General features: G+C 36.6%; 1 protein-coding gene across 11 annotated transcripts in view; it reads right to left on the bottom strand.

The window, feature by feature from the left end:
* The window catches only part of iqsec2a (IQ motif and Sec7 domain ArfGEF 2a), a 113,067-nt gene that overhangs the window by 44,704 nt on the left and 43,982 nt on the right, over window positions 1-24,381 (bottom strand). For 10 of the 11 annotated variants that reach the window (XR_013201157.1, XR_013201158.1, XM_077223995.1 and 7 more), the window contains 3 exons: window positions 2,853-3,138; window positions 1,285-1,485; window positions 978-1,154 (listed from right to left, as the gene is read on the bottom strand). Coding sequence is in view for 9 of the 11 variants with exons in the window: in XM_077223995.1 (XP_077080110.1) it covers window positions 978-1,154; window positions 1,285-1,485; window positions 2,853-3,138 (664 nt within the window). In the remaining 2 variants the exon portion in view is untranslated. Of the gene's footprint in view, window positions 1-977; window positions 1,155-1,284; window positions 1,486-2,852; window positions 3,139-20,385; window positions 20,866-24,381 lie in introns of those variants that run through there. The other variant, XM_077223999.1, reaches the window with a different exon arrangement.

Below are 24,381 nucleotides of genomic sequence, written 5' to 3'. Positions count from 1 at the left end.
TATCTTTCCTTCTCAACCTGTTTTTTGTGACCCTGCTGCCTGCCATCCTTCTCATGTCCATTTAATATTTTTTGACTTTTCATTGTGTTAAACCTCTTTTTTTGGCCAATTTTACCTGTAAAAGAAACCTGTTTAATAATTATGCAATTATGAATATTAAGGCATCTTTCACTTCCAGCCCTGGTTAACAATTATGCATCACATATAAAGAAATTAATAGTTGTTAATAAGATTGATGTTGTTTGGAATTGGTAAAATGTGATTGGAAAACACTATGATTAGAATATTGACTTGCCTAATAATTATGCATGCACTGTATTTCATTTTTAAAAATAAATAAAACTGTTTTCTATTTTAATATATTTTAAAATGTAAAGCAGTTAAATTATCATAGTTTAGTTATAGTTAACTATAGTTTTTACTAACAAAATAGTATAGAATATCACTATTTATCAGTTATTGTCCATAACATAAAAGTCATTGTCAGAATATCAGTGTCAACCAGAATTTTAAACATCTGTGCATTTCTGATATTTTGCCTAATTTGATCAGTAGACATTTTTCCACATTTAAATCGTTTCATATTAGTGCATAAAATCTGAAATAAAGCCCTGAAAAAGGATTCTTTCTTTCTCTCCGTTAATAAAAGCCTTTCATTCAGGCTACTGGGGGATTTTCTCTGCAATTAGCCACTTTGAAAGAAGTGTCTGTTAATTGATAAGTAACCATATGTTCTTTTAGTCTAATTCTGTGGATTGCTTCGAAAAATTATAATTTTGCCTAATTTGTTGATAAGTCCTCATTTGTCTCACAGGCAACATGTAAAACTACTTTATACCAAATCTAATATTGCCTAAATCTATTCTTCCTATACAATTCCAACTTTGTATGTGACCTGCACTGAAATTAATTTAAACGAACCTAAATCTAACATAACTTCTAAGGCCCATTTTCTGACTATTTCACTCATCTGTCACCTGTTTGTTGAAGGCGTCATCTGCATGCGAGTACTCCTCTCTGTCTGAAGGACAGTGTCCGGGTGAGTCAGTCTCCTGCTGTGTGTCTGTGGTTCCTGCCTGGCCAGCTGTTCCTGGAGCTGAAGTGTGATGGCTGGTATATCGACCTTGTTGCTGCTGGGGCGTTTGGGGCTGAACCTGAGCAATAATTAATATTAAAAATAGGAATAAAAATGAAGTAAATATCACATAAAACAGAATCAATATCTGACAGTCAAGCTGAATTGTCCACTTAATACAGGCTTTAACCATTATACTGTTATATTGCCTGTGGCTGTCGCTCGTCAAACGAGTACTGCGAACGCATGTTTGACAGGATGATCCGGCGAGTCATTCGGCTTTCTGAGGCGGAACTGCGCAGCCGTTGAAAGTTCTTGTTCATGCGATACTGCCGGAATGCTGTCTGAATCGTGCGAGCCGCTCGCCTGCTCAGGAAGTAACCACCATACTTCCTCTCCAGCATCTCCACCTGTTAAAAGTAAAAAAAAGAGCATGAAAAGGGAATGGAATTGAAGACAGAAAGATGTTGTGCATTGTTCTTCAAACCTAGTAATGCACTGTCTACATGCTTTACCAATCAAACCTGAAACACAACGAATCTGGGAAATGACTCAATTTAACAGCAATGTTGTTCAATAATTAATAAAAATAAAAAGATATTTCTGTACATAACAGTATACAGTTGAGTGTTTATGTGAATATTTTCGTAAGTCACTCCTCCATGAGTAGACAATTCCACAATGCAGAAATCCTTGGTAGTAATATGAAAAAATAACAGCACGGTCTGGATCATAACTGCAATCCCATCTTTCATATGTGAGATGATGGAGGTTTGGCTTCACACTAGCATGACTGGAGGACATTACGTGCATTCAAGGCCTGACTGTAGTTTAAAGCTTGTAATATGGCCTCCATGCACAATAAAACACAAACATGTTGTGATAAGTAGATTTTCCTATGGGCTGTTTGTGCCGCTGAGAGTTCTGACAAACATTAAGCAACCACAAATTAAGCAAAGTTAACAGTGTTTGACAAGCTGTAGACTTCCTTTCATTAATGGCATAAATGGTAATACAGTGTTTGCAGTGATGGCATGATTTGTTTAAATTATGTGTGCAAACACCACTGTACATAAATATGATATACTGTACATTCAATTTCACCATAATTAATGTATGAAAGCACTACGGTATGACCATCTGATATAATCCCGTACTATGCATGTTTCCATGCAATATTTGAACAAAACTGCTTTTTTTTGGTTATACCATCCTGAAATTTTTGACTTTTTGCATGAAAAAGAAATTAAAATGAATCATAATTTAGAAATTGAATGTCCATCATTGAAGATATGTACAGTATTTAAGTCTTTGTATGTATGATTTTCGTTTTAATATATTTTTGATTTAATTAATTCATTGACAAAAAATAAATAAAATACCAACAACATTGACCCATTTCCCATTCCCAAGATTTAACATTATTTAAAAGGTTGATTTTTAGTCAGTAAAATAATTTAGAACAAGCCATGTCTAGAAATAACACACACACACACACACACACACACACACACACACACACACACACACACACACACACACACACACACACACACACACACACACACACACACACACACACACACACACACACACACACACAGGAGTGTATGTATGTATATATTTCTTATATGTACATATGTACATACATTTAACCATGGTACTGCCCGACCACATTTGGGGAAGGTGGTACAGTGTAAATACACAATGGCAGGTCAAAATGGCGACTTAGGACCATTAGGATTATATGCGTTTCTTGAGGCACACACATCCACACCTTCTTGTCCTGCAGGTCCGTGGAGAGCTCATAGCTGTCAGAGAGCGCTTTGCAGCGCTTGCTCTCTTCTTCCTCTTGCTTGCGTAGTGCCAGGCTGGCGGGTTGGTGGCGGGTCCGTTGCGACCAGGCCAGGCTCGCTGGACTTGAAGGGGCCACAGGAGGCCCCTGAGGGCCGGGAATGTTTCGAATGTTCCCGTAGCGGTCCGAGTTGCCCAGGTATGGGCCCTGACTGCAGGTGCTGTCAGTAAAGCTAGTTGTGTCCGGACACTGAGGATCTCCCTCCACACTGAGGGGAAAAGAGAGAGAGAGAGAGAGAGAGAGAGAGAGAGAGAGAGACAGAGAGATGGAGGCTCTAGGTCAACAACTGACAGAAATGGTCTTATCTGTTGACAAGTTGAGACTAAAACAAGTCTGTAATCTTGGCACTGAAACTGATCAGTGTAGACAAACATATTAGCACACTAACCAACATTAGCATTTCAAATGCCCATATGCAGCCCAGCCAGGACTCAGCCATCTGGCCGGAATACAGGAGAACGAGAGAGGAACAAGAGAAGATGGAGGGAGTGTGAAAAAGGAACAGAGAGAGGGCATGATGCATAGAGAAAGAGGCAGAGAGAAACGAAGAGAGAGAGAGAGAGAGAGAGAGAGAGAGAGAGAGAGAGAGATGTGGAAGGGAAAAACAGTAGCATGTGTGGCATACTGTCAACGAGAGAAGCCAAGTCAGGCATCAAAAATTATAAGAACTGAGTCATCCAATGATGACTCGGAGAGAAAAAGAGCAAGCGAGAAAGAGAGAAGCACGAAAAAGAATGAAAAGGAGTATAAAAGGCAAGTTGGACTTCAGCATCCCCCTCCCCTGAAGCAGGTGTACTGTACTGTGATGACTCACTTCCTGTTGTCAGCATTTTTTTTTAGTAAGTTGCCATTTATAACAAATATGTAATTATACAAATTATACATCATTATGTCATCTTTTCATTCTGTATTCTTTAGTGACCTTTTTTTACTGCCATAACCAGCTTAACCTATTCTCAACAAATATACAGATTAAACTGGTTTGATCTATATATATATATTCACTTTGCAACTTAATCGTTTAAAAGTTCTACTAAGCAAAAATTACAATAGCAATAATTATTTTTGTATTATTATTATGCAAGCATGTTTTATTTTTTTACTGTTGTAGTCTAATGTTTTAATTTTTGTAGCAAAAAAGCACAAATAAAATAATTCAAAATTGGTTATGGATATTATTTATAATTGTTACTGTTATATTCACTTTTCAACGTCTGGTTTATTATTATCAAAACAACTTTGCAATTTGAATGACAATACTATTACTACTACTACTACTAATTATTATTATGCTGCATATTAAATTTTTATTGTTGCAGTCTAATGATCAAGTATTGTGCCAAAAATCACAAATAAACTACTAATTAAAAATTCATTATAGATATTGGTTATCAGACACTTAAAAAATACTCTGTATGAGTTTTAGTCATTATATTAAGCATTATCAGTCGATTTAAGTTATTCTCACAAATCTTGACATATAACATTTAAATGTTCATCATTGTGTGTTTTTTCCCCCAGTTGTTTACTCACATATAGGCGTGGGCCCTGTGCGGGAGTTTAGTCTTTCGATGGAAGCGCATGGCTAAGGAGGAGAACACACACTCACACATGATGTCTGCAGCGGTGTGATAGGGAGCGTGTGTTCGTGTAAGAGCTGCTCTGGGATCAGCTGAATCATGCCGGAGGGTTTCCTGATGACCGCATCGACGATCTGTCAATTACTGCAGAGCCGATGCAGTTTACGAGCAGCACAGTAGCAACGCACACACATACAGTCCTCTCTCTTTGTGTGTAACAAATCTCGTCACACCAGGGGGGTGGTAACGGACAACATGGCAACAGGCTGAGTTTTGCCAGCAACAGAAAAGCTTCAAAACAATCGTCTCAACAGCAATCAACTGAAATATTATACCGCTACACACTGTAACATTCAATGTATGATTATTATACAGCCTACAGTTTCACAATATACCGTTCCACCAAAAGACAGCATAGTACAACTTCCATTTCTCTCTTTCAATCACACACATGGCAATAAATGTCCTTCTCTCCTGTCTATGACGTGTATGGTGATGATGTGTGTCCAGGAATAGTGCCGAGTAGTCCAGCCGTGCAATTCTGCGGTGATCAGCATGAGTGACTTTAGATATGTGCATGTACTGAATGTGTATGTGTGTGTTTGCTCATGACAGATATGCAGCTGTGGTAGGATCCTGGTCACATGGTGCATGTGTGCGTGGGCAAACTGTGCTGTCCCCCACCTCCCGGGGCAAGTCACACAAAGGCACACTTGCAAACACATCACGGCAGTCCTGGGTCAGCTCACTACCGTACAAACATTATTAATTCCTGTTACAATAATATATAGGCAGCAGTACTGTTCAAATTGTAAAGATTTTTTTTGTTTTTTTGAATGATGTCTCATGAAGAAAGAAAGGAGTGTTCACTTATGGTGCGTTCACACCGGATGCGAATAGAGCGTCTAGCACGAGTGATTTCAATGTTAAGTCAATGCAAAGACGCGTTACGCGCGTAAAAAATTCCTGCGGCGCGAAAGAGGCGTAGAGCGCGGCACGGTAGACGCGAATTCGCCTCATTCGCGCGTCAAGTTCACGCGAATAGCGCGAATTGAGCGTTTGGCGCGTTCCGCGCTAATTATTTATTTTGTGGTTTTCGTGCATTCACGCGTTTGACGCGAATTCGCGTCTGCCGCCAAAGTTGAAAAATCTGAACTTCTGCGTCAAATTCGCGCCGCGTTGACCAATCAGGAGCCAGCTTGCAGCTGTCACGTGGTAAAAACTTGATTTTAATATATGAGACATTCATTTTGTATGCTATTTATTCCATATCTAATCTAGATTATATGAAACATTATTATTATTCTAATGTAAAGAGAACCAACATACTTTAGTGCAAGAACATAGTTCGTGTCGGTGTTTTGCGAGGGTAAAAAACACAGGACAGTTTAATCACTTTTGTACTAGGTTGGCTCCATTTATCATCAAAACAAAAATAAATTACAGATTAGGTGGGTGAGGGCGAGGGTGATCCTCGCTCCGATGCAGGGCACCAGGTCATTGAACTGGGCGCGGGACAGGCGGAAGTATCGCTGAAAGCGGCCGTCATCCATGCACAGCTCCTGGAGCAAATGTGGATTCGCCTCCGAAGGGTCTGGTGGACCCAAATACGGCGATGATGATCCCTACGCCGCTGTTCTGCTCTCCAGAGCAAATATAGAGCGGTGACTCTCTCGATAAATGACCCATCAACAACAGACATCTTGTAAAAAGATGGCCGCCAACGGGGTTCGAAACTTTTGAAACTTTTGTCTCTTCAAACTTTTGTTTTTACGCGCGTCAGTTTCACTCTTGTCGCGCGAATTAACACAAAGTGGTCAGGCGTCAAACTAAACGCGGTAAGCGCGAATTTGACGCGCTATTCGCGTCCGGTGTGAACGCACAGTAAGGCTGTATTTATGTGATAAAAAAACAGTAAAAACAGTAATATTGTGAAAAATTATTTATTCCTATGCTGGCAAAGAATTTTTCATCAGCCATTACTCCAGTCTTCGGTATCACACAATCCTTCAGTAATCATTTTAATATGCTGATTTGGTGCTATTTTTTTATTTTTATTATTATTATCAATGTTGAAAACATTGTTGTGGACAGTGTTACAGGGCTCATACACATTTCTACCAATACATTTCCATGACTTTTAAGGCAAATATTAATGACCTAGAGGTCCATGAAACATCTAGGCCTATGTATGTAAATCCATGTTTAAATTTCAAATTTCACAGCATATCTTCACTAATTAATGACAAGCTATGTGGTTTAATACAAAATAAACATTTATTTAAATAACGCTAAGACAGCAGTAAGACGGTTAGATAAAATACTGTGTCTGACCCTCAGAACACCACTTTCTAATTTATGTTGGTGCAAGATGATGTCAGTTTTTGGTTAGCCAGGAAAGTTTTCTTAACGAAAATAGAATGTTAGTTTTTGATTTGTAGAACGTTATATTGTAACGTTACCTTAACATTATAATCTAACGTTAAATATTTTGAATTTGGCCTGCAGTACCCATTTCGACCACTGGCTGTCAATATTACATACTGCACCTTTAACAGCAGAAGGAACGATTATTAGTGACTTGGTCTCATACAGAAAGTCATACAGGTGTGTACAACATGAAGGTTAGCAAAATATATTTACATTTATTCATTTAGCAGACAATTTTAGTTATAATTCTTCACATAGATATCTAATTTAATGCATTAAATCGCACAGAAGTTAAGGAACCCTTTCTGACTGAGAGCAAAACGTGCATGTACATTAGTTGTGTGTACACTTGTATTTTCACGAAATCGCCTGTGGGGCAGATGCTGACAGAAAGGAATATTTCCGTGCGAGTCAGTGAACGGCTGTTAATTGAAAGTGTCACTCAGACTCCTACGTGCGTTTGGCAGCACGTTCATCAACAGGAAGGCAACCAGGTGGTCCTGCAATATTAGCTCAAAAGCATGCACAGATCTATCAGAAATGGCCACCAGACACTCTCAACACTATAATTTAGGACACGATAATTTTGCATACATTAAAATACAGATAATATGCAAACCGGGATTATAATTTTGTCAAGTGCCTCGGTTAGTAATAAAATACAGTAATTGCACGCTCTCCCACTGGACAGAAGTGCATGGGCCAATCAAAACAATTTTTTTTAAAAATACAATTCAACACAAATATACAAGACTCACAGCAGACATTAGTACAGCTTTAGTTTACTCTATTTAACCAATAATAAAGTAATAAAAAGCAGCACCATTAACTTTATGATCTAAAAGAGACATCTGCTTTTCAATAGAATGATCTTGCATTATGCTAATGTAACTATATCACTATACCATTCATGTGCCATTATATAATAGTGCACTTTAAATTGTCCCTCTGCAATCAATCTGTCATGATTTTTTTAGTAATTGACATTCATTATGTTTAAAAGTTCACAATAACCACTAAAACATTTCATGTCATCTGCAAGCATCTAATGAAGCTGTTAGAAAAAGCTTTAAAAAAAACCCCAATAGCAGACAAAAAGCAAACTGACAGATTAACAGAGTGTGCGCCATTGATCTTTAAAGGATTACTGAATTGTTTCCTCAGCTAGTTCTGTGTAAATCTATACCAATTTGTGTGTCACCGTGATCTCACCCCAAAGCACAAGCAATCCACAACAAATATACACAATCGGAAAGTAATCAGCAACTTTTACTCTTCAAATTACACTAGTCAGTGGCCCATGCTTTTGTGGTTGTAGTACCAAACGAGACTCATTTTTTAAAATGAATTTCAATAGTTTGATGTTAGAATGCTACTTAGCTAACACCACAGTAATTCATAAAAATACCTAGCAAAAACAAATATTGGCTAAAACACTTTATAATTCCAATAAAACCATTTTAATGAAAGTATAAGCTTATTTAATTCTCTCACCTTTTCCACCATCTTGGATTGATTTTTCACAGAGCTCATTGCAATCTATTATAGAATTGCCTTCTCTACAAAGGATACATCTGTTGCTGTCTTAGAATTTGGCGTAAACTGGGTAGGAGGCGTTATAATTAAGCTGGCTATCTTTTGGAACAGCCATGTGAGGTCTTAAAATGCTGCCTCCGTAGGCAGCACACTAGGTTTTGGAACAGAGGTTTTATCTTTGCTACAGGAGATGGGGGCTGGTGTAACACAGCCAGGAGCTATTTTATTATCAATTCTATCGATTTTCATAATCATGTTAAATTAGTTTAGGCTCAGAATTACAGTAATTCCACCATATCAGTCTTGTATCAGTATCCTTTAGTTGGGAGTGATTTTGTGGGTGAGATCTTCATTAAGGGTGCAGAGAGAAAGGCATTGAAATCATATTTTTAGTTTGTGTTATAAAGCACATTAAACATAAAACCATCAAGTTCATATGTTTATGTGAATATCATGGGTTAATTCACGTGAAAAAAAAATCACACCTGTAAAACACAAAAGAAAAAAAACAGAATTTCAGCTTTTCTTTTCTATTTAACAAAATAACAATATTGTTCAAAGGTTTGGGGTCAGTATAATTTTTGTTAAAGAAATTAATACATTTATTTAACAAGGATGCATTAATACTGAAAAAAAGTAAGTCACAAGTCATCTGAAGCCATATGATAAACAGCCCGAAATGTTGTTATTCACAGAAAATATTAATATCCATCTGTTGTGACACAAATTTTTCTTTGTTTGCATACAGTCAGAAGCATTGTTATTCATTATTTAATATAAAGAAAATAAGTATGTGATTGAGATTTAAAGGGCTCACCCAAAAATGACAATTCTGTCATAATTTACCCATATCATTAAAAACCTGTATGACTTTTTTTCTTCTGTGGAACATAAAAGATATAGAAAAATGTTGCCATGGCTTTTTTCCATTTAATGAATGTCTTTAAACCGCCTTCTTTGATTGTATTATGTATGTCAGAAATGTAATTTTTCAATATACTAGTTCTTTAAATCTGATGCTGACAGTTAAACAGCACATTTAAAATTGGATGCTGAATTTAGACTTAATTCACACTCACAGGCACATGGTTTCCTCTTGAAATGGAAAGTGGAAACATTCAGTCTCTGAGTCATCTGTCTCCTTGAGATTACAGCATCTCTGCTATCATGCAGGTAAAGGTGTGACACAGTGAGAATGTGTCTTTGCAAGATATTTTTTATTATTATTTTTTGTATTGCAGGATGTTGTTAAAGGGGATATTATGCCCTTTTACAAAGTCTTGATTTTGTTTTTGGGGTCTACTAGAACAATTTTCCAAAAAACTATTTTTCATACACATATTTTACTTTGTTGCAGGCAGCACCTCTCTTCCCAGTCTGTCAGTAACGCACGCCCTCTTTAGTTCCTGTCTCTATGAAGCCCCTCCTTCTGAAAAGCGCAATATGTTCTGATTGGTCGGCTGGACCAGTGTGTTGTGACTGGGCAACCGCTTTGAGCATGTTTCAGAAATGTCACGCCCCTTACCATAACCTTGAGGTTTTTTTTGTACGATTTATTTTTGGTGTGTTTTGCCTCTATTGCGATAGGAGTCTCCAGTCTTTCCCCTGTGAAGCCTATCCTTTACCTCTGTACAGATACAGCTTTTTTCTGTACAGCTTTCCTGTAGCTCAAACAGTAGAGTGTTGGCGCTTGCAACACCAATGTCAGGGGTTTGATCCCAGGGAAAGCAAGAACTGATAAGAATGTAAATGTGTACCTTGAAATGCAATGTTAGTCGCTTTGGATAAAAGCATCTGCCAAATATAATAAAACGTCAAACTATATGAGGACGTGAACACATGATCCAGAGCTGCTCTGAGAGAAATAAATGAGCATTTCATAATTTTATTTAAAAGAATCATCGTCAAATACACTCTGACTGAAACTCATAAGTTCGGTTTAGCTTAAAGAAATAATGGCTGAAATATATTACTATTGTACAATAGAATGTAGCCAACTTAAAGTTATAACAACAACAACAATAATAAAGTTTATATATAAGAAATAATAGTTTTTTGTGTGTGTTTCAATTAAGAAACTCTCTGTTGTATTGAGTCTGCAGACAAACAAAAGTTTTAAATAATATATTTGTTTTAAATCATAGAATCCAGACAAATTATATCAGACAACCCAGAATTTCTGAGGAAATAAAATACATTTCATACCACACTATTATCAGACATTTTTGTTCAGACATGTTTGTTCAAATGGGAGATGTGCAGCTTTATTTTGTCTTTCTTATTTTTTCAAAAGGTAGACTCATACTTCCATAAAAAGGTTTTTTTTCATTAGAAAAGTTTTAATAAACCTTATGTTCAACCAAAAAAACCCTATCTGTTTTCATTAATTTAAGGGTCATTGTAGCTGATGATTATAATAATAATGATTGTTTAATATCGTGTACCGTGAAACCGTGACATTTTCTGAGACGATTATCATACGTAAAATTCTCATACCCAACGTGGAAGCAACAAAAAAAATCTGTATTATGAATGTTTAAGGCCAGACAAGTAATTTGGTGAGGTCAATTTGTAAAAAAAAGACTACATGCCTGCGCACATATATATTCAAACGTGCATACCTATAGACTAAACACGTAATACGCATGTGCACGCTGTCAGCGTTTTCACGGATTCACGTTTTTGAAGTTTACACAGAGATAATAACGTTTTTTAAAAAAATTCAATGCTTGCACCTTGGAACCTATTTCAAGGTTTGCGTTCTCGAGCCACCAGGCACCTTTGTTGTGCAAATGAGCGGGCCGAAGCGCATTTAGGGTTTTCTGTAAGAACGTGTCGTGTAAGCGGCCCCTAAGTTAATAACTAATGTAATGATCTTTGCAACGGAAGTGAATTGATCCAAACTAACATTAGCTGGACAATAACTTAATTCTAGAGCTGCTGTAAAGCAAAAACAATCTCTGTTACTTTAATTTCCTATTATCATTGTAACGCTGCTTTGAAACAATCTATATTGTTTAAAGGCTATATAAATGAAAGTGACTAAACTTGACTTGACTAGGATAGTGTAGAGTAGACAGGATGTGAAGTGGGAGAGGGAGAGGGACGGGTTGGGGGAAGGTCTGTGTGCCGGGACTTGAACTTGGGTCAGCCAAAATTAGGGATGACACGAAAATAAACTTCTGGGCCGAAACCCAAACCTCAGGATGCACTTGGCTAAAAACAGAAAATGCTTTTTTAAAAAAAAAAAAAAGCTTTTTGTATAATTGTATTAATATTAGATTTTCTTTTATGAAATTCAATAATTTTAATGATACTGAATTTAAAAAATACAAGCCAATAAAATAAAATAACCACTGAAATAACCACAATTTTATTGAAAGTAATTCACTAAAATGATTCGATTCTATGGAACAGATTTAATTTTAGCAGATTTATTTTTGACTAATTATCCAAATAATGTACAGTCCTACAAAGCTATTATTATCAGAGCTTGTGAGCAGAGCGTAGCAGGCACTTTTATTGAAAGTAATTCACTAAAATTATTCGATTCTATGGAACAGATTTAGATTTAGCAGATTTATTTTTGACCAATTATCCAAATAATGTATAGTCCTACAAAGCTATTATTATCAGAGCATGTGAGCAGAGCGTAACGGGAAGCAGATCACTGAAGAACACTGAAGGGCGGCATATATTTTCGGCTGTTTTTCTCTTTCGGCCAAAAACCAAAAAATGCTACATACATTTTATCTATACATTAGTTTACTTGCTTAGATGTCCAAATATGACATAATGTTACTATTTCTGGCGTGGATCAAAGCATTGGAAGCTTTTATTTTGCACCCTCAGCAAACAACAAATCTTCATGCAGTGAGCATCACAAGCCAAAGAGAGTGTACGTCATTTCTGCACACCCTCAAAATGCAGTGTTTGGCAGTCACAGTGCACTTCCTGTATAAAACTATGGGCCAGAACTGCTAAAGTGGCCTTGGGAATCATCTCTGCGTTCATTACTAAAGGCTCAGCTTGAGAACACACTGTTGGGAGAATGAGACTGCTGCATGTCACGACACAGAGCGCTGTATAGTCTCGCTTTTTTGCACAACCTCAAGCAGCCTGTCATTTACACCAAACCGGATCACAGCTTCAGCAGCACAGAAGAGAGAAACACTGACGACATCAACGTTTTAGGCTTAAAATAGCAGGACTGCTGAAAACAAAAAAAATAATACACGACTTTGAACTCCAAAGATCAGTCTGAACAAGACGAATGTTCAAGGAAGATTAACAAAGACATAATTTAGTGTCTAAATATAGACAGTAGGCAAATAATCTGACTAACTAAAAAAAAAAACAGGTATAAACTTCAAATGGAATTGAGTTGATGCAAATATATTAAATAATGTCTATACGGAAAAAAGACTGTACCATATTATATAATATATTATTACAATCAGACATCAATGGCAGCTTTTTCAACTGTCGGGCCAGAGTGATACAGGGCTAAGAACCTAACTGGCGGGCCCAATAGCCTCAGACCGCAAGCACAAAGGGCCAAAATCAAGTTGTATTTCCACTGTCGGGCCAGTATCCCCGTAGCGCTACCATAAAACCTGCCCTTAACACACTTCCATAGAATCAAGTCAAACAACCCCACCATTTCACCAGCTGACTGAAAACGAGCTAGATCACAAAATGAGCGTGACAGAAAACATAAAGGTGCCATAGAATGGAAAACTGTATTTACCTGGGCATAGTTGAATACTAAGAGTTCTGTACATGGAACTGACATACTGTGAGCCTCAAACATCATTGTTTCCTCCTTCATAAATCAATCTCGTGAGTGCAAAAGACCACTGAAAAATGGCCGACTGTGAGGTTGGCCGTCGGGATCATTAATATTTACGTCCCCCAAATTGCATACAGTATACTAGCCCATGTTCTAGGCCAGGCAGTATTAACCTGCACAGCCGAATCATCAGAAGTTCTGCAGTTATTGTGAAGAAGCAAGCAAGGACAATAGCAAAAATGGCAGATCATGGATATAAATGTTATTTTCCAGGCTGTGCAGGGGATGTGAGCACTTTTTATACCCTTCCCACAGAACAGAACTGCCAACTGGCATGATTGATGTTTATCTACAACAGGATACCGCTTCATTTTAATTCAAAGTTGTTCGTTTGCTCTTCCCATTTCACCACTGACAGTTTTTCTAACCTGGGACAATATCTAGCAGGCTTCACTAAGCGTTTGATACTGATGAAGGGGGCAATTCCAACTATATTGCCATTACAACCCCTACCACAAGCAGTAGTGATTTTATCCACTTCTTGACTGTTGAAGCTATTCTGTTTATATTGAAAGTTTCTTAGTGAGCTAACAACATTAACAATAGTTAACCCTATGTTTTTGAAATCGAACGCAAGATGATAGTACAGTAATGTTAACGTATGACAACCTATTTAGATGGAGGTTAATATTATTTCCTGCATGTGTTGTCATAGATATATCTACAGTTGTATTTTGGAGATTTATATGTCCCTTTTGTCGGGTAGAATTATAATTTAGCCTATATTTCGTCAACAACACATAACTCAGTAGCTAACTAGGTTAGCTTGGTTGCTTACAGATAGCTCACAGATAGCTCACTCGCTACTTCTAGCTAACGTGACCTTCTCCATCACTTGCATCTAGTCAATTTGATAACATATTTTATATATGTTTAAGAACTGAAGTATGATTACTTTGAACATTTTTTTTATTTCAAAGTACATCACAACTCCTGTGTACAAATCTGTGAAACAGCCAATCAGAGCAGAGCTCAACATTAACCTTCCAAATAAGGTAATAACAGCCCAATTCATTCTAGGGACAATTCCTAGGGTTGTAAATGGACATGTAAAACCGTATCTGGAGAATTTATGCCCTTACCTAAGCCACATACCTTGTATGTAGATATCAGAGAACAATTTAAAATATTGTATCAATGCATTCTATGGCACCTTTAAAATTCCAAAATCAATATTTCACCAATGTTTTACAACAAAAATGGTACAGTGACAGTAATTTATAATCGACACTGAGTCGAACGACATCTCGCTTGTTTTGACACTATCCCTCGGGAATAAGATCTTTAGTGTCTCACTAATCTGTTAACTTGCTGCGCAGCAATAACCAGACAGACTTCAGCGGCCAGGAGAGTTCTGGAACAATTCTCAGAGAATCTCAACCAGAAAGAGAATACCTCAGGTTTTATAGGATAGACATATACAACAGTAAGAATAACATGGCATTTTACTCATGATTGTTTTCTTTCAATATGATTGGTTCAATCTGTTCAAAACAAGGCCCCACTTCGCCCTCTGTTACTGGCAGACAAAATTTAGATCTCAGAATCATTGAAAAAATCAAAGAGGTAAGAAGTTCATTCATGTCATGAGACCATTATATTTTTGATATTGTCTAGCCAGCATCTCAAAGTTTCCACTGGTTTCAACATATCAACCTTATAGTAAATTTAGTTTTTTTCCCAAGTGTTACAATGCTAGGCCTGTAGGAAAAGTAATGTTAGATGTAAGAACTATGATTAGTTTAAAATGCAGTTTATTAATTTATTTTTTTAAAATCCATAACATTTAGAAAAATATTGCTACAATATCACGTTTACTTACATTATGCCAACCACTGCGATAATAAATACAAATACTGTTTATGGAAAATACCAGAGACTGCTTGAAGAATGTAGACAAATCATTTATGATTATAATCGTGTATTTATTGGGTTTTATGTTTTCTCTGTCTCTTCCCTGAGCCTTTGTTAATACTGGACTAATGCATCCGCATACATGTCATTAAAAACATGCACTCGAGTTGACTCCTATAACTCATGTTTTCTCTGTTGCTCTGTCTGAAAGGACAACAGTATAGTGAGACGGGAGAGATCACTCAAACCTCCTGAGATCGCTTAATTTCGTGGAAAATTCATAGAAATGCTCACTTTTTCTAAAGAAATGTGATTGAGCCTTTAGAATCCTATATACATATATTTCTGCCTCATATGGTGATCAAGTCGAAATGCGGCTAATGACTCTGAATTCATTCATCCTAGAAACTTGAATCTTTTGATCCAAAAATTTGTTCAATAATTTACCATTTTATAACTTATAAATTTGAAAATGAATTATTTAGACAAATTCTGAAACCGGAGCATTTAACTAAATATATTTAGACAAAAATGTTAAATTCAATCATGTGTGCAAAAGGACTCGGATGAATCAGTCAATAGTTTCTGCACAGGTTGATTCACATGAACCCCTAAAACAACCCACTTCAATATTATTAATCTGAATCCCAACATTACTTGAAAGAGAGAGGACAGTTTCAGTTCGCATCTGTGTGCACAATATAGTCCACATCTCAAACACTAACATGGGCATGAACTGTTAATACAAGACTTACTGCTCTCACCAAGTTAAGTTAGCAACATAAGAAAGCTTTCTTTCCATATTTTTAGACATGTTAGAAAGTCAAGACATGCCAATTATTCACTGAGGTGCAATGCTGAGTAGCCTAACTTTTTTAGTCAGTTGACTCAGTCTCTTTCTCTGACAGGACTCACAAGCATCTCATTGTAACTACATGCCACTTCATATGTGCATATGCATAAATGTGTTTGGAATTAATGTGATGCATTAGAGAAAACTAAAACTAAAATCTGTGCATATAAACATGGATAAGAAACACACTTTGTGCAGAGCTAAAACATGAATATAGTCAGAAGGAAAAACTGAATTAGTGTGAGTAAAGATAAAGCAGATGAAAATTGTGACTGTGGCTCAAATACAATGCATTATACAGACAGGAAAGGACCAAGGCTGATACAGCGGGACACATAGCTGGGGGTAAGAAAGACAAAGAGAGGTTGAGAGAGTTCAAAGCTCAGAAGAAATCTTTAGCATTTTTGAACTCATATACCGCTCAAAGGCTTTTTTTGCTTTAAATAAGGTTATGATATAAAAAAAAATATACCATTGAAATTTCATAATTCATTAAACTAAAACTAATAGAAAAAAAACTCAAGCTTATTGAAGACAAGTAAACAGTCAACAGAACAAAGAAACAAATTACAAGCAACGGGACAAACTTTAATAGAACAAAGACACAAATGAAATAGACCTACCTGAAATACTTCAAGCGCTAGAAATAAGAAATACTACATAAATTGTGTGAAGTAATCAAATGTATTAAAAAAACACTGCATAGTCTTCTCTATGTTAAATAAATATACATTTATTCTCATTAAAGTTCCAAAAGTGATTCAGTCAAGAACAGTGAGAGATTTTCTGTCTTTTGTAGTTAGATTAACATTAATGACAGGCTGTAGCAGGTTTATTAGGCTGCTGTCACTTTAAGAGCGAATGCATGGATTCAATATACTGTTATACATGCGCTTTCTTTCTCAACTGTTCACGGTCACTTAAGACATAAATTACTGTTTACGAGGATATTTGTAAAGATGGGCATTTTGACACATAAATGTGTGTATTTGACTGTTCAAACCCAATAAGGCGGCAAAAACAACTCCGTTCAGTACTCGCATGATCGGAGCTGCGGCTTTAGCGATACGAGTTTTCTTTCGCTGCTTCTTGCACATAACAACTGTTTAAAATCACTTGTTTTTAAACCGTGATGCTTAAAAACATATTTAAGTGATGGGCTTTCGTGACAGCGCAACACAGCAACATCACATAACACATAGCGTAACTGTGTTATAGATGATAGTCCAAAATCTCTACCGGTTGACAAATATCTACTGGTTAATCGTGTCTATCGGCATACCCACCCCTATGCTCAATGTTCAAAAGTTCATAAAGCTAAAACTATTCTCAAAGATTCAATACAGCATTAAACTGGAAAACAGTAACTTGGTCAGAGTATGAATCTGAAGGCCTTGCACAGGAATAATAGACTGCTCGTCTGGTTACATTCATTTACTATCATGCAACAAGAGTGATGAAGCGCTTAATAAATAATTCCTTATTGCAATGGATGACAGTCCTCTCGATCCTTCCATCATGACGGCAACAGTGAGGGAAAAAAAAACTACAAGACCAACTTACTGGCAGAACACTTGCTGAAGAACAGCGATTCTCTCTCACATACTCAGTCTCTCGCTGCCTCTTTGACAGTGTTATAACTCTCAGCAGCCTGTAAAACAGCTGAAATCTCTCCAGCACCGTTTAAACCCCTCACACGAGAGGACTAGCGGATTCAGAAGACCCCCCACCAGCTGAAAAATAGAGAGAGAGAGAGAGAGAGAGCCCAGAGAAAAAAAACACAGCCTTTTTTTTTTTACTGCACAATGTACTAAAGAGTTTTATCACGCCTTTTTGACAGGACTCAAATCTGGCTGCTGTATCCGATATAGTACCAGTGTAAGAACAAGAGGTTTGAAGCATTAAGGAACACAGCATGTTCCTTCAGACAGTGGTGTTTTATGAAGAAGAAACAGAGGCAGCACCTCCTCAAAATAATTCACAGTACAATAATTAAAAGAAGAACAAATATGACTAAATATGCTATGATTGGCCGATAAACCTGTCAGTAATACCTACCTCTCATGCTCACAACCAGTCCCTAAACTGAACTAAATCGAACATACTGGTGTAAATGAATGAAAGAGTTACAGAGTGAACAACTCACTCAGACATCACCACTTCAGGTCACATTAGAGTGGATATAAACTTAAAAAAAAAAAAAGATTTTTGGATTAAAATATCCAAAAACCACTAGACCATTGTTATACATTTTGTTGACTTGTGTACTTACATTATCATTACATTATTATTTACATTAATTACATTTCCAGCAATGTTTAAATCCAGAGAAATCAGCAATTTTAACTAATGTAACAGCCCGTGTCTTTACGTAGTCTGTCAATGGCCACTTCACCCTAGACTTTTACTTCCGTAGAAACAACGGAAACACCAAAGACACTTTAATGTTATGTGTTTTATTAGACAGGTGAGCAACTGTTTGGATACCTTTATCGACAGAAAACAAATCATTAGTCTTATTGTTTGAATCTCTTGTTTTCTTTTGCCTTACAGTATACAATATATGAAAAAACGAATTGCATGTAATTTAGAAACAAAAGTGATTCAGCTTTTATAAAGCTTTTATAAATATGATATTCTAATATCTATCTAGTTTACGGCAATGTGTAACAAGTGTCTCATAGCACCCACCGAGCGAACACACAGATTAACATAACTTTCAACACACTCAAATGTATTTTTAGTATGATTGTTTTGACCGAGTAAAACAGCTACTCCACAACTTTAATTCGTCGAATAAAGTGACTTCTATAAGCAGCAAGTCAGCACTTGTGGCTATTTCATTAGAATGAAAAAAATAATAATAATAAATAATAATAATGTGAATTTAAGTGATCAAACGTAAATAACAAAGGTTAAGTTCAGGGAAGAAGCAGGTGGACATTAAATGTAAAATTAATAGTAAAATAAACAAACAACAAAACGAAAAGAGCGGCAGTGGCCAACTGAAGCATAATAAAAACAGCAACGTAAAATGTCCCAGGTTCTCGGGCCTTGCCCAGCTTCACACCACAGTAACATTAATAAAACTTGAATATATTAGCTCATCCATGAACATGATTTCTGCCTGTCGGATAGCTTTCCATCGGCTGTGGAGGTGAAGACGACAACTCCCATGATTCCACGCTCATTCACGGTGTCATCCAGCTACGCCTTTATTATTGTTATGAATAAGTGACCTCTAGCGGGGAAACTTACATATTGTGCTTTTAATGAACAGGGTTTCTGCTCAGTTAAATTAATGTGGGACCATTATGACACCTGTAGTTTTTTTTTTTTTTTAACAAATAATGGTCCAAATAAGGTGACTCTTAATAAAAACACAAATTATTTTTAAATGCTTAGTACTGTAGTACAAATTGGCTAAATGTAAAAAATGCTAAAAAAAAATATAGGCTTATATAAACATAAAATGTACATTGAAAAAATTTTAACATCTAAATGGTTATTAAATTCACAAATGTTTTATAATCACTTAATACTAATACATTAATTTATACAAACAAAACTAATTGTATGGGTTAAATCAGGTAGAGCTAGTTCTTTAAGATCCCATTTTTTACAGTAGAGAATTGGGTTCTTGTTAATCGTGTTAGATGGGCTCCAGAAACTGTAAAAATCAAATGAAAATGGTTAATTTACACTAGACTAACAATGAACAAACAATCAAACAAAAAAATGGACTCTGCTTCCTCATTTCAAAAGGCCACCACACACAATTACCTTTGTGTTCAAATAGGTTATACCAATACCAAAGGAAGTTTCAAAAATGTCATTCGACAATAAAATGTTTGAATATCAAGTCATGTCAATATGTACAGTACAGCATATTGAAAATTATGAAAAATTATTCAAGCGTGAGTCAGTATTACACTTGTTTTCAAATGAGGGCCATCAGTGTTGAGGGAACTTGTGACCTACAAGTCTTTGCCAAGAACATGGATTCAAAAACGGAGACCGTTGCACAAGCTCATAACTCTGTACATTACAGGTATTCACGTAATAACATAATTTATGCCTAATAATGGTAGCCTAGAGGTTTCTTCTGATTCGTTGGCCTCAAGCGTTTTCTCTGCGGCTAGAGATGCGCTTCCATTTACAATAAACAGAGGACTCGCGCGCACGCATATTGCGCGTTTTTTACGTTGTTTTTCCAGTGATGCTTCATAACAGGGTCATTTAAATGAACGACTCTAACATTTACATTAAAATCCACTAAGCACGAGACAACACACAATTTCAGCCAGTCGTGTCACCCAAAAAAATAAAAATCATAACATTGCATCTTACCAGTACACAAGCTTGTTATGAAGAATCGCTGGAGTCTTATCCGAGGCACAGTTGATGCACCACATTGTTGCGAGAGAAACACGTCCGGATGCGCAAGCGCTATTTCATTTGATAGCTAATTTGGCTCGAGCGCTGACAGCGTCCCTCACGGCGTGCGCGCGGAGTAGGATTCACTTTAAAAGGCATGATTTGCGATTTCATGTGCTGTCATTAGCGAGGAGATGATGAGAAGCTCATTCTCTCATCCTTGGCCACCCTCTCTCCTCCTCCTCCTCCCCCCCTCTCTTTCATCTCTCTCTCTCTCCCAATCCTTTGAATCTCTTCAGGCTCGTGCAGCCAGCGTGACACAGCAGTAAGGGCGCGAAAACGCGTCTGCCAGCCGAGCTTGGCAAACCGCTTCCTGTTCGCAGCGCATGATCCGCACCTCAGGCAACATTGCTTCGACTCTTCTGACAGGCTCTGTTCGGTGCCATTAAGATCAATCAGAGTGTCATGTGACATAATCTGAGTGAGTCACATCTCTATACGTCGCGCGGTCCAGGGGAACCATATGGTGTCAATCTGGTGGTCAATGCTATCACTCAGTTCGCGCCACTTCTCAAATTGCACTCTTAAAAATAAAGGTTCCAAAAGGGCGTTTTTGTGAAATGATTCCATATTTTAACCATTTTAGGTTCCCCAAAGAACCTTTTTTTTTCTAGAGTGAAGAACATTTTAATAATCTGAAGAACCCTTTTCCACTTTAATTCCATTGGAAGTGTACCGTGGATGTTAAATGTCTTCATGGAACCACAGATGCCAATAAAATAAACCTTTTATATTTAATAGTGTGGATATCACTCTATGTTTCTCTCCTCATTTTGCACATCTGCCATTTATTAATGAATGTTTTGCGTTTTGTCAGTGGACTTGTGCATTGAAGTAGCTGAGAGAGACTTTTCAACCCACTCTGTTGTGACAAGTCTCTTTTCTTCTCGTCTTCAGCATCTTGTTCCTTTCACATGGACATCAAAACACAGGGGAGATTCGTGATATTTCTCTCTCTTTCTCTCTGTTTCCATCTTTCTCCCTGGCCTCAGGACAGCTTTATATAATTCATCATATACCATATTAGCCACCATTTTGATGCCTTCTCCCCATGTTTGTCATCTGTCTCATTCTTCAGCACAAGCTGCTCACTTCATCTCTCCTGTGTCACTTTCTCTTTTCTTCAGGGTTCATACGGTCATGGTAATCCTGGATGTATCAGGCCAGGGAATATTAAAATTGTGATTTCCAGGACAGGAAAAGTTTGTTTCCTTGTGGATAGCCTACTTCACAAATACTTAACTGTTAAAATGTAATTTATTAATTTAAATCAGTGCATGTCCTAACCAAATTAATTCTAGGGGAATTCTAGTTTTTTTTTCATAAACATTTAAAATTAGAAACTAAAATTATGGCCTACATTTGTAAGAGTCTCATGACCTACATTTTGCCATTCAACACACTCTTGCATGTTATTTTTAAGAACATGAATGAGAATTGATGAGTTAGCTAAATTCCTGTCCACAATTGCTAAAATGCAGCATAATAAACAGTAAGGGCATCGATAACAATACATAAATAGTGTTGGATGTGCTGGCTTCTCTGATGTTCTTAAGATGTTTTTGCCAACTGTATTGTAAAAAATGTTTTTTTTTTTAAGTCTTTCAACTTCAAAATTTCATGTTTAATTCAATGGGTCACTTGCCATTTCTTTCAAATTAATTTTGAAATTCACTAGCAATTTCTGAGTGAACATTTTTTCCAAACTTTTTCAGTATATATAGGCTATATTTTCAATTAAAATTGTCAGTGGATGAATTTAAAGGGATAGTTTACCCAAAAATTATGTTATTAATTACTTACCCGTTGACTGACAAATCATGTCGTTCCAAACCCGTAAGACTTTCTATCATCTTTGGAACACAACTGAAGATCTTTTTGATGTAATCTGAGAACTTTCTCTCCATTGACAGCCTACACAACTATAACTTTGATGCTTCAAAGAGTTCATAAAGAGATTGAAAAAGTATCCATTTGAATTGAGCGGCATTGTCCAAATTTTCTGTAGAGACGTGATCGCTTTTTATGATAAACAGATTGAATTTTATTCACATATAAACATTGATCAGTGAACAGAAGCTCATCTGAACCTGCTTGATGCGTGAGAACAAACCTCATTGGTTCTCAGACGTGCTGCGTAACACACGAGAATGAAGCTCATTGGTTCTCGCAAGTCAAGTAAACATGTTTGAGCTTCAGTTTACCACAACTAATGTGTGAGAATGTTTATATGTGAATAAAAGCCTAAATTCAATCTGTTCATCAAATAAAGCGATCGTGTATTCTAAGAAAATTCGGACTAAACCGCTCAGTTGTGTAGCTGTCTATGGAGGGACAGAAATCTCACAGATTTCACCCAAAAATATCTTCACTTGTGCTCCGAAGATGAACGAAAGTGTTACGGGTTTGGGATGACATGAGGGTGAGTAATTAATGACAGAATTTTTGGTCAACATGCTGGATGATTGCACAATCACCTTCTCTTTCTCACCCTCTTGCGATGGCAAACAAAATACAGTCATGCTTCGTTTTACAAAAACGAACAGAGCTCATATGCACAGCTAAGTTTCATGCTTTCAAACTGAAAACACATCACCACAAATGCTCTCATTCTAGGTGTACAGTATGAAGTGTCACCATACTCTGCACACATTGATGAGTTGTATATTGCATAATACAAATGTTGTTCAAACCATCCTGCTGAAAACCTGTAGACCCACATCATCTAAATCTGCTTTGAGCTACTACTCATGCAACACTCAGTATATTTTAATGTCTCCAGGGCACCACGTGATGCGTATCTCCACATGATTGGACAGACATGATGCTTCATGACTGTGCTCTATCGGCCTCCCGTGGTGGGCGGAGTCAACGTCAGTCTCCTCGCGTTTCCCCTTTCATGATTCCCAAAGAACAACGCTACAACGTGCTGCTGACTGCAATATTAATAAAGTCTAACTAGGTCATTTGAGCTATCAGAAAGTCTCTGCTTCAGAATGCAGCAAGTTCAACCAGCTGAGAGGAATGGAGACATCACTTTAGATTATGATTTCTGCATAATTAACACTGATGAAAACATTAACATCATATTTTTATAATAGTGTACACATCAGAACCTGACAACTCAAGAAATAATAAAGAGAAAAAGAGAGAGCAACCAGAAAAAAAAAATCCTGGCCTAACATTGTGAAATTATTTTAATGACAATTAAGCACATATAAACTATACTGTTCAAAGTCTGTGGTTGGTCTTTTTTTTATCAAAAGTGACAGTAAAGACATTTAATATGTTACATGTGATTAGATAAATGCTGTTCTTTTGAACTCTTTATTCATCTAAGTTCATCTAAAGATATCACCGTTTCCACAAAAATATTATGCAGCACAGCTGTTTTTAACATTGATAATAATAGGAAATGTGTCTTAAGCATCCAATCAGCATATGAGAATGATTTCTGAAGGATCATGTGACACTGAAGACTGGAGTAAGCACTTTCTGTAAAGCTGCTTTGAAACAATATGTATTGTGGAAAGCGCTATACAAGTAAATTTGAATTGAATTGAATTGATTAATGAAGCTGAAAATTCAGCTTTGCCATTACAGGAATAAATTCCATTTGAAATTATTACAGTTTTTACTGTATTTTTGAACAAATAAATGCAGCCATGCAGTCTTTTCAAAATATAATTCATCATACATATAATTTCCGTTATTTTTCCGTTTGATTTTGGAGTGAATGGTGACCGGGAGATGTTTTCACAATCTTATTCCATAAATAATAAAGCATGACACTTTAAACCCTGTCTGTTCCTACTTCATTATTTCACAGCATTTATTATTCTCGCTTTACTCTCTATTTGTCCATTACTGTAATCCGGTTTACTTATCTCTTGCTCATCATTTGTCTTT

The sequence above is a fragment of the Siphateles boraxobius genome, unplaced genomic scaffold (assembly GCF_051911475.1).
Source record: "Siphateles boraxobius isolate OS27281-9 unplaced genomic scaffold, OSU_SipBor_1 9, whole genome shotgun sequence".
NCBI classification, from domain to species: domain Eukaryota; kingdom Metazoa; phylum Chordata; class Actinopteri; order Cypriniformes; family Leuciscidae; genus Siphateles; species Siphateles boraxobius.
The sequence above is the reverse complement of the archived record's forward strand: the minus strand, read 5'-3'. Positions and strand labels throughout refer to the sequence as shown.